Here is an 11289-nt window from a genome sequence, read left to right as displayed (position 1 = left end):
TGTGAGCACTCCCAGCTTTGCCTCTGGGGCCCACATTCCCCGGGCTCCCACAGTTCCCAGGGACTCTTGCCTGTGCTGTATGAGGCTGAGCGCCCTAGAGAGGGAGGGAATTGAGATGCTGAGGGTGGAGCTGCTCAGAGGATGGTCCTCCAGCATTGGAACTAAGAAAGGGGGACTAAGTCTCCTGGCTCCTGTCTCTGTTGGGCGGCTGGTAAGGAGCTGGTCTCCCCTGATGCCTGCCGTGGGCCTCAGTTTTCCACCTATTACAGAGAACCCCTTGCCCTTCGGGGTGGGGTGCAGTCGTAGGCAGATCTTGAAGACGCCTCAGTGGAGGAGAGCACTCTGAAGCTTCTAGACTCTTCCAAGCAGGCTGTGGGCATGGGCTTTCTCAGTGTGCCAAAGGAGGCAGATATGGCCAGATTTCTAGTTGTTGATTCATTTATTCAATAAAATGTTAAGACTGGGAATCATTGGAAAGCCAGAAAATACCATGTGTCAGGAAGGAGGGAGAGCATTAAGAACTTTTATTGCTGGTGTTGGAGCAGTCACTCTGGAAAATGTGAGAGTTTTACTAGTGCCTAGTAAAATGGATGAGGTGCCTACTCCGTGACCCAGCCGTGCCACTCATGTAACACCCACACATGCCCCAGGAGCCGTGAAGAAGAAGGTTCATGGTAATGTTATTTGTACTTGTAAACTGTGGGGGGAAACAGCTGTCCTTCAACAATGTGATGGATAAATAACTGTGGAGTGTTTATGCAAATATAAAGCAAAGCATGGGGTCAAATGAGCAACTTCAGCTACTCACAGACCCAGTGAGAGCAGAAGAGCAAGGCACACAGAAATGGTGCATCTCATCTGTCTCATCTACATTAAAGCCAAATGCAGTCAACACCGGGCTCTCTTCTTCAAGGTGCATCCGTGGGTGGTAAGGCCAGAAAGGAAGATGAGGCCAGTACAAAAGTTAGGATGGCGATGGCCTCTAGGCGGAGGAACAGGGTGTATGTGATCATGGTGGCTGCAGGGGTGCTAATGAGGTTTCCTTTCCTGACCTGGGTGGTGGTTACATAGGTTCTCACTACATAGTCATTCTTCAAATCAAACAAATACATGTATGCACTCTTTAGCATGTAAGACGTGCTCACAATGTAAAAACAAGTAAATGTGATTTATTCAGGGGCCTCAGCAGCATGCGTGCTCTTCCCTTTCCTGGGGACTGGGGACACCAGGGTGTGGCTGCCTCTCAACCCTGCTGTCTCGGCTGGGGAGTGGCAGTGCAGGGCCTGGGAGCCTCTGGATCTGGCCCTCCCTGGATGGCCTTGCCTTCTGCTAGATGACTCCATGTCTTGCCAGGCAGAGAGCGGGTCCTGGAACCACAAGGGCCCCTTGAGGAGTCACTCCCTCATCCATCACCCCGACTGGCCTTCAACAGCCAGGGTGCTGGTGCCCAGCTGGTCCGATCTCCATCCTTGGCCTCTGACTCTGCAGCTATAAGCGAATGTGACTAACCCCACAGGACCCTGAGTCAGCCCTGGAGAGCCTGTCCCAGGCGGGGGGAAGGGCGGCCCCAGGGGAGGGCGGTTGGCTGCCCATGAGGGCTTGCAGCCCTGGGGTTTCAAAGATCCCTGTGTGGTGGGGTGGGCAGTGGCAGGGATTAGGGAATGCTTGGCCCCACCAGCCAAAGGTGAAATGCCAGGTACCCCCTCCCCACACCCCACCCCACGCCTTGCTGAGTCCTTGCTTTCTTCGCCTTCAGCAGGGCTATGACCTTGGGATCAGTAGCATCTGCCCAGTTCCAGCTGGTTCGGATTTCAGATATTTCCTCCTTCCCTCCACTTCAAACCAGAGTCACAAACCATCACGCCAACTTGTGATTATCCCAAGTCACAGATAATCCAAACATCAGAGAATCCACAAATCAATTCTCTTTAGTTTTGGAGTGTATATCTGGAGTCTCTTTGAATAAAGGCATTCCTGGGGCTCTGGGAATTCAACAGAAGCCTGATGAGAGCATCTCCATCTCATAAAGGCTGGAAATCTGTCTATTCTTCTGAACCACCCCATCACATCCTCCCGACCTCCTATCTCAGTCCAGCTTGAGCAGAGGTACTTTGATCTCTGGATAGGTGGAGGGATGAGTGTTAGGGGAGGGATGAGCAGAACAAAGGGCTACGCCCAGCCCTAGGACTGCTGACAGACTTCAGTCCAGCAACGGAATGGGCTGCTTCCAAGGTAATGAGCTGCCCCTCACTGGGAGGCTGGAGGGCCATCTCTTAACCACTTTGAAGGGACTCCAGTCCCAATAGGCAGGAAGGGTGCATGAGATGACATCTGCATTTCCTGCTGGCCCTGAGGGTCCAGGGTTCAGGGCTTTCTAACCTGGTCCTGTGATGAGCTCCCACCACCTTCCCGTGGGTCAGAAGAGATGGAGTGTTGGGATGAAAAGACTTCTTTCCCAGGGCCTGCTAACCTTCAGGAAACATAAAAAGTTTCTTTCAATAGGGAATTTAATTTAGAAATCTGGATGGCAATGACTTTTTTTTTTTTTTTGAGACAGAGTCTCCCTCTGTCGCCCAGGCTGGAGTGCAGTGGTGTGATCTTGGCTCACTGCAAGCTCCACCTCCCGGGTTCAAGCCATTCTCCCGCTTCAGCCTCCCGAGTAGCTGGGACTACAGGCACCCACCACCACGCCCAGCTAATTTTTTAATATTTTTAGTAGAGACAGGGTTTCACCATGCTAGCCAGGATGGTCTTGATCTACTGACCTTGTGATCCACCCTGACTCGGCCTCTTAATATTTGGAAGGTCATCAGCCATGCTTGGGTTAAGTCCAAGGCAGGTGAATCTGAGGATGCTGGCCTCCCACTGGGGCTCTCTGCGGCTAGGCAGAGGACATGGTGGCCTCATCTCTGCAAGCTCAGGGGTCCCAAGCCTCAGAGGAAGGAATCCAGAAGAGATGGGGGAGGGGAGTCCAATGGGTCTAGTGGGCACTCAAAGATAGACCAAAGCAAAGCGCCAACACACTGTTAAGCTCTTGTACTTTATTGAGCAGCTGTGGAATTAGGAAGGGGAAGTAGGATAGGGGACACGATTACGTTCCTAAGTGAAGATTTCAAACTGGGCTTTGCAGAGGGTATAATTAGTATGGTCACTGTGTCTTGTAGGATGTTTGGCTACTTGGTGATAGAGCTTGCCAAAATGGTGTCCTTTGATAAGAACTGGGGGGCAGGGAGTTTAAGAAATTCCCTTGCCAGGCTTGGGGATCTGTAAATATTTCCATTAATCAACAAGTGTGTACTAATCCTGAGTCTTACATTGTCATGCCTCACTATCCCCGCAGCCCCATTCCTACCTCCCTGCCCACCAGGGCTGAGCTCAAATCTGTGTGTTGTGGCCCTCTGCATAGGCTCCAAGGGAGGGAGACTGAGGCTCAACCTGGGACTCAGCAGGGCAGGTGATCAGGCTCCTGGCCAGCTGGAGCCAGAGGGGGATGGGGCATCCTTGGCCCCCGTGCTGTGTGCAGAAGAACAGAGGGCTAAGTTGCGGCAAGTGCATCCTTGATGGCATTGGTGAGAGGGAAGCGCAGATCCTGGCCACAGAAGGAGCCCTGGAAGTCATCCAGGTCCAGGGCCCATACCATGGCGCCTGCCAGCTGCCTGTCCTTCAGGTACTGCACCTGGCAGGGGAGGCCCAGAGGAGCAGGGCTGGGTTCCCTGGTACAGAGTGTGTACAGGGCACATGTGCTCTGTGAGCCCAGCCCAGCCCTCAGTGCAAGGGACAGGAATCTGGCTGCTGGGAGCAGGGCCTCCTTCTTTCTCTTTGTCCTGAGGCGTGGCCTTGGGGAAGCCTACCTTGCTTTTGACGCTTTCCTGGTCGTCGTATCCTACCCACTGGTTGCCTTTGGTGGCATAGGGGACCTGCTGGCCGAGGATTCTATGGACTGTGGCTCCGCGGAGGAAGTCACAGATCTGAGCAGATAACAGGGGAGAGGTCGTGTGGGGAGTCGTTCTGAGACCTTGCAGGTCACCAGGAGACGCCACTCTCCAAATCTCTTTTAGCTCCTGCTGCCTCCTGCGGCCTCACTCAGGGTCTGCAGGCTGCATGCCTCACATAAGTTTATATAAAACAGATGCAAATGTCCCAGAGATGGTGGCTGCCTTGGCCCTGCTTAGCTTCTTCCATTTAAACAGAGATGTGAGGCCTGCTGGTTGACACTGAGGACAGGCCCAAGGACACACAGAGCAGCGGAGGCTAGATGAAACAAAACCCTGCCTCTTGACCTCTGCTCTTTCCTGGGCTGGAAGGAAGACCTCAGCCCCATAGCCAGAGGGATATCCCAGGGGCCTAGTGCTGCAGGCCCATGTGTCTGTACCTGCTGGAGACTTTCAGCAACAAATGTCCTAACCTTTCCCTTCCACTTCCTCAGGCATGCGGGGGCAACCGGACATTTTCTTTATTCCCAAAGGAGAAAAAGCAAGAACGTGGTGGGGAATCACCTTCCCCAGGGCTGCTGGTGGTGTGGGGGGAATCCTACGTTCTCCCCTAACTCCATTACCTCATAGTAGGCAAGGGTCCCTGCCTCCTTGGTGAACCGGCCTGGAATTCCTGGTCCCGAGATTGGGGCTCCAACACCAGTCTCAGAAGAGGCCAGAGTGAAGCTTTTCCCAAAGGTGGGGATGCCCATCACCAGCTTGCTGGCAGGAGCCCCCAACCTCAACATGTACCCCACAGCATAGTCCTGGGTGGGGTAGGGTGGGAACAACGTGAGCTGTTAGTGCGCAGGTGTGGAAGATTGAGCAATTAATACTGCTGCTGTCTTGACAGCGATTATAGGTATACGGTGCACTGGGGATACCCCTGTCCCTCCGGGAACTGATCATGTCACTTTAAAGTGAATTTTACGGTTGCATTCTTGAAAAAAATCCTTTGAGGCATAGGAAGGAACTATTACTATTTGACAGATGCAGAAATCAGGTGATTGGCTCTGGGGGCACAATGGCTCCCACCTCCTCAGTTCCCAGCTTCTCCCCATTCTGCCCCCTGCCTACACTCCATTTACCCTGCAGACTACCTTCCCAGAGCCACGGAGCATACCCAGACTTTGGGCCTCAGTTTCCTAGTCTGTGGAATGGGCCTCATAACCCCTGTCTTGCAGGACTGTACTGAGGACTAGAGGGGTTGGTGTGTGAGCACTGGCAGATGGCAGGTCTTGCGGCCCCTTCCTGGCCCTCCCTCCTTCTGAGAACTCACAGTGTTGCTGAATCTGTCAGGACTCGCATCCTCCTGGCCTCGGAACAGGGGACTATGATGGCCTGTGGTCCCACGCCAGGCTCCATGAAAATCGTATGTCATGATGCTAATGAAATCCAGGTGTCTGAGGAGGAAGGAGATGGAGGGTGAAGCAGGAAATTATTAATCGAAAAGATTTAGGCCAGGTGCAGTGGCTCACACCTGGAATCCCAGCACTTTGGGAGGCTGGGGAGGGTGGATCATGAGGCCAGGAGTTCAAGACCAGCCTGGCCAAGATGGTGAAACCCCCGTCTCTACTAAATAAGCCAGATGCGGTGGCAGGTGCCTGTAATCCCAGCTACTCGGGAGGCTGAGGCAGGAGAATTGCTTGAACCTGCGCCGCAGAGGTTGCACCACTGCACTCCAGCCTGGGCAACACAGTGAGATTTCATCTCAAAAAAACAAAAAAACAAACAAAAAAAGAGGAAAGCTTTTGGGCTCCCATTTAAGGCTCCAGCAGGATGTGAACAAGGGAAGCAGACAGCAGCCGGACAGGCTGCTAGCCTGAACCCCATTTGCTGGCACACCACCCTGTGCCACTCCAGGGCATGGGCTCAGGGTCCCACAAGGGCACTTCAGTCAAGAATGGGTCCTCTGTTATGCCCAGCACACGTTTGGGAGCTGGCTTCTATCCCACCTTACCCCCACCACTCCTGCCATGCTTATCTCAGTGAAAGCAGATTCAAAGTAGCATCAACAGACAGCCTGGCGGGGAAAGACAAGGCCAAAGGATGACCTGAACCTAAGAGGCACTGGGTGGGAGGAGGTTTTGCACACCCGCAAAACCCGGTGAGCCCACTGGGGGCGGATTGCATGAATACGAGCTTCTTCAGATATGTGGGGCAAATGTTTGAGAGCCACCTGTTTCCCACCCTCTAAAGAATCCGTTTAATTAAGCACTGAGTTCACACCTCCCTGGGATCCTAAAGGAAGCTCTGAAGTCATTTTGGAGAGTCTTTGTTCCTTACTCCCGGGTTTCCCGAGACCCATGGCTCTGCTCTCTGGAGAGATGAGGCTGCTTGGCTGCTCCTTGTTCCTCACAGGCATGAGGGGCGGGGTGAGGATGAGGCGTGGGGCCAACAGGAAATGGGGAGGCCTGTGTGTGTGAGAGAGCCTTGAGGACTCCCCAGCACTCTAGAAAGAGGCTGCTGTTGGCCTTTCCAGGGCCCAGCACTCTGCTCAGCCCGGCATGGAGAAAATACTCTGCAATGGCCAGAGGGTTTGAATAGCTTTTTCCATTTCCCTTTCCAAAATACTTTCATAGCAACTCTCTCAACTGCTCAACAACAGGCCAAGTGAAAAAGGAAAGGCAAGGATTGTTATGCACCATTTGACAGATGGGGCAACTGAGGCACAGGGCAGGTAAGCGACTTGCTCAAGGTCATACATCAAGGCTTTGGAAGAACTGGGACTGGAAGCCCAGTGTCCTCAGTCTACATGCAGTGCTAGGGCTGGGGGTGGCGGGGAAACAGGAGTGTTGACAGAGGTTCTGGGGAGGCTGCCTGGGGCAGGAGACTCACTCGGATATCTGGGCAATGTCATAGCTGCTGTCAATGGTGACCTTCCCCGCAGACACTGCTGCACTGAGCAGGAGCTGCTTTTTCCCTGGCTGGGCTTCCTTTGCAAATTCAGCCTTCATTTCCTAGATGGGAGACAGGCAGGTGAGAGAGAGGGTCCCAGAGGGCACGAGAGGTAGACTTGTCGAGGGGGCCTAGGTCTCTGTGCATCCCATTTGCTATGATCTCCAACCTGCCTGGGGCCTGGTGGAAGTGATAAAGTGGCTCATCAGTGGTCCCATCCTTAGGTCACCCATCCTTTTCCTAAAAAACTAACTACTCTTGTCACCAGACCCATGCACACCCATCAGCACTCAATTACTCCCTGTCCTGGAGGGAGCATCGGAACAGTGGGTGACCCCTACTGGCCCGCAGATGACTTTGGGGGACATTTGCCTTTCGGTCTGTGCTTTGTTCTAGCTGGTACGTGAAATCCCAAAGTTAAAGTGATTTTTATTGGTATTGTGAACAATTTGTTTAGACTTCCTTCTGCCCCTGGTAACTGGAGATGCTTGGGCTGCCCCAGACAGAGCTGAGAGCCGCTGGACGCAGTGCATGCTGGGTATGGGTGGCATCAGGATGGGATCGCAGGGTGGACAGTGGGCATTGCACTAAGTGGGTAGTGACGAGTGGGTGCTCCGCTCAGTCACAACCTTCCACCTCTTAGAACCCCACTCCCACCTCCCACCATGGTCACAAGAAGCCTTCCTTGCTGTGTGAGGTCTTCAGGGCACGGGGTCCCAGGACACTGCAGCGAGGCTTAAGTCTCTCTTTACCTGTCCTCAGGAGGACAGCAGCTGAAGCCAGCTTCTAGCCCACCCCATTGCCTCCTACCTGCCCACCTCCCTCCCTGTCCCTGACCTGACCAGCACCTTGATTAGGGTGGTAAAATGCTGCTTGTCTCTCCGTCCAGGGTAGAGCCAGGCAAGGTCCAACCCATCAAAGCCATGGGTGCGCAGAAATGGCGGTACTGACTTGATGAAAGTCTGGCGACTCTGGGCGTTGGAGGCCATCTTGGAAAATCTAGGACCAAATCAGCCCCGTGGTGTGCTTGCTCAGTACTGATATGCTAGGTGCCTTGGGCCTTTGGTGGGGTTTCCAGGACCTACTGAGCTGGGAGCCTGAGGCCACACAGCTCTGGGAGGGCATGACTGGGAGAGGGGTCACCTCCAGGCATGCATGTGCCTTAGAGCCAAGCATTCCAGGTTTCCTAGTCCTACTCTATCACTTACTAGCCAGTCACTGTGAAAGGTTATAACCTGAGTCTCAGTTTCATCATCTGTAAAATGGGGACAATTATAGCAGCTCACCGTGCTGTTGTGAGGACGACATGGGATCATGGGGAGACAGGGTGCTAGACACAGAGAGAGCACCCAGCACATAGGTGCCAACAATGGCCATACCCCGCCCCATTTCAAGCCCTGCTCCAACCCCACCTAATTCGAAGACTCCTCCCAGGGTCTCCCCACTCCTCAATTTCACCATTGGTTTCCATCTGTCTCTTTCCAGCCCTAATGGCAGTAGCCCCAGAAGTCCCATATTTTCGGGCCTGTGAGGTAGTAAATAGAGCGTCGGCAGGGAATTGGGAGATCCACTGTTAACTTGCTGTGTGACTCTTGGCAAGTCCTGCTCCCTCTCTGGGCTCTGCTTTCTTTGCCACACATCAGACAGGCCCCTGACAACCAGGTAGGCCTTGTACCTAACCAGTCTGGAGCCCCTGGAACATCCCTACCATGGGTGGGGGAGACCCAAGCTCCTCACTCCTATGCCATCATCCTGTGCCGTCCTGCCCCTGGGAGAGGCTCCTACCTTTGAGAGCCAAAGTTCCATCCTCCGACAGACAGGAGCGTCTTCAGATTGGGGTTCCTGTGGGGCACAGGGAGGTGGGGAGGGCAGGGGTGGAATGTGGTTGTCATGACACTGGGTGTGGCCCCATGTCTGAGAGGCCATAGTAGGTTTCCTGCTTTGGGTGAGAGGCTGGGTTAGGTTGCTGATGTCCTCCCATAGGACTTCTTGGGAATCCTATAGAAATTCATAGTGGTGGATCTCTGAGGGGTCACAGGCTTCATGGGAGTTACTCTGAGGTCTGCTGCCCATTTTTGTTTTCCCCAGTGGAGAAGACAGAGTATGGCAAAGTAGAGTCATGCACATTTTCCATGCTCCCTGGAGAGCACGTTGGTGGGGGGGAGAGGGTTCCCCCTTCCCACAGAGGCTCAGCTGTGCTTCCATCTACACTCTCTCATCACCCCAAATATTGCCCAGCACCTACGGTCATCCCCTCCGCCCATTTAAGCCAAGCCCCTCTAATTCTCCAGTCATAGATGAGTAGGGTGGGGCCTGGCCCATCCTTCTGGGTGGAGTTGCCCTGCCCTGGGACCAGCCCAGCTGGTCCCTCCTCTCCTGGCCAGCCCTGGCCCAACCTGTTCTTGAGTGTGTTGAGCATGCCGTAGAGTGTCACATCATTCCACTCCCAGGTGTCGATGTGATCGTTGCTTATATTGGCAAAGCTGTAGATGATGTGGGTACACAGGAAGCGGTCAATGGCATCTGGGAAGCAGCTCCCATCGCCTTCCCGGTACTGGGACCAGCTGGTGTAGTAGCAGACCAGTTTGTATGCAGAGCCTGAAGGAGAAGTCAGGGGTGGGGCCCGGGCCAGGATTCGGCAAGAGACCTCAGGCTGAGCCCAAAGCTGAGCACCAGTGGGGTGTGGGGGTGGGTGAGGAGGAGTGGGATGCAGATTGTGAGCAAAGTCATAATTCTTAAATGAAAGGAGCTGGTTCAGGTACCCCTGCCTCTGGGGAGTTCCCTGACTGGTGAAAATAAGGCCTGTTCTGAAAATGCTTAGAAAAGATCAAATGCAGGGGATGAATACGCTACAGGCATTGTGTGGGGGAAGGGTAGGAGCTGGTGAATAAGGGTGAAATGGGACCTGGTGCCAGCACAACAGGCTTCTTGGAAGCAGTGGCTTTGTGGGAGGGGAAGGCCCAAGACAGCCTGTGTCACAGATGGCTCTGGCTTTCAGGCTGGCACCTTTAGTGACCTGCAGTGAGGTCCTTCATCCACGAGGGACTCTGGCCCACCTTTCTCTGCCTCCTGGTGAGAGTGCCTTTAACTTGTAACCCACCCAGAATGGCTGTCCTGTGCTCTCTCAGCAGGTCCCCCAAGCTGGGGCACAATATCACAATGGACCAGGAAGTCCTTCCTCGCCTCTAATTCCGTTTCTCCTGCTGCAAACAATGTGGGCATCACTCATCCAAGCAGCTATTGGGCAACTGTACTAGCGGCTCCCAGGGACTGTTAATCAAAGCCTTCACTGAACCAGGACCTTTAAAAGTTTCTTATTTTGAGAATTTTCACATAACCAAAGAGTATAGTAAAATAAACATCCATATACTCCTCACTCCGGTTTAGCAAACGTGAATATTTCCAAGCCATTGAAAGCACAGAAGAAACTGGCCAAGTGTTCCCCTGGATCTAAGACCTCTTCCACACCTGTCCTTTGCCCTCACCACACCTCTGGACTTAAAGTAGGGGTGGAGGGATTACTCACAGCACTGGAGCAGCACCAGGACCACAAAGCCTGAAGAGAAATCCAGGGTCAGACCCCTGCAAGTGCATCCTGCCCTTCCGCCCTGCTCCCTCCCACAAGCAACTGAGAACCCCCTCCTCATACCGTCGTGCCCCCACCCCACCCCGCCTCCTGGTTGCAGCCTCAGTCCCTCCCCTGGCCTCTGGCTCTGCTTCCCCTTCCCCTTTCCCCATTCCCTTAGTCCCCTACCCAGCAGGTAGAGGGCTCTGCGGGCTGTCTGGGCCTGAAAACACGACTCTGATGGATTGACCTTGACTAGCCCCGGTACCTGTTTGAGCCGCCTTCACACACATTCTGGCTGCCGCAGAGCAGGTCAGGGTGTAGCCTCTTCCCTTGCCCACGGCTCCTGGTGCCAGCTACCTAGACAGGGCCTCTTCCCCAGGCCCTGTACTTCCTTTATATACCTGTCCCACTCCACTCCCCGACTCAGCAAACCAGCCCTTTTATGGGAACTGAGCTATGTGTCAATGAAGGAATCACGAGGCTGGCAAGTGGAGGCGGGGGAGTACTATGGATTACCAGAGGAGGGTTGAGAAACCACAGAGTTTTGAAAACTTTGGGTCAGGTCTTCATGAGGCACCTGCCAGCAGAGGTGATGATGGGGGGCTTCCGGAGATGTGACTCAGCCGCATTTCCCAGCCTTCCTCCCACTCCTGCACCCCACCACTGGCGCTCTTGCCAGCAATTTCCTGGCTTTTCTGGCAGCCTCTACCTTTGCATCTTCAGCATTCACTCCAGGCCCCTGGCCAGGTGGAAATTGGGCACAATTGAGTTACATAAGCCACAGTGCCCTGAACAAGGCTGTTGTTTTCTTCCCAGGCTCAGCATTGCCCTGCCTGACCTACCCTCCTACCC

General features: G+C 53.9%; 1 protein-coding gene across 1 annotated transcript; it reads right to left on the bottom strand.

Annotated features, from left to right (window-relative positions):
• Positions 1–3021: 3021 nt before the first annotated feature.
• Positions 3022–11053, bottom strand: CHI3L1 (chitinase 3-like 1 (cartilage glycoprotein-39)). Its single transcript, XM_011990491.1, has 10 exons — positions 10703–11053; positions 10396–10425; positions 9266–9467; positions 8655–8711; positions 7718–7868; positions 6810–6931; positions 5251–5374; positions 4556–4738; positions 3852–3968; positions 3022–3676 (listed from the first exon to the last, which is right to left on the bottom strand). Exons 1-10 carry the CDS (start codon positions 10725–10727, stop codon positions 3536–3538), a joined length of 1152 nt encoding a protein of 383 aa, XP_011845881.1. The 5' UTR covers positions 10728–11053; the 3' UTR covers positions 3022–3535.
• Between the last annotated feature and the right edge of the window lie 236 nt (positions 11054–11289).

Source organism: Mandrillus leucophaeus, unplaced genomic scaffold (assembly GCF_000951045.1).
Source record: "Mandrillus leucophaeus isolate KB7577 unplaced genomic scaffold, Mleu.le_1.0 Scaffold38, whole genome shotgun sequence".
Taxonomy (NCBI): domain Eukaryota; kingdom Metazoa; phylum Chordata; class Mammalia; order Primates; family Cercopithecidae; genus Mandrillus; species Mandrillus leucophaeus.
This window is presented reverse-complemented; position numbering and strand designations above follow the sequence as displayed.

Coding starts and splice junctions, on each gene's coding strand:
- CHI3L1 (XM_011990491.1), bottom strand. CDS start 10,727: ATGTGTGTGAAGGCGGCTCAAACAG. Junction 10,426..10,702: donor TGTGAAGGCGGCTCAAACAG/GTACCGGGGCTA, acceptor ATTTCTCTTCAG/GCTTTGTGGTCCTGGTGCTG. Junction 3,677..3,851: donor AGGAAAGCGTCAAAAGCAAG/GTAGGCTTCCCC, acceptor CTCCCCTGCCAG/GTGCAGTACCTGAAGGACAG.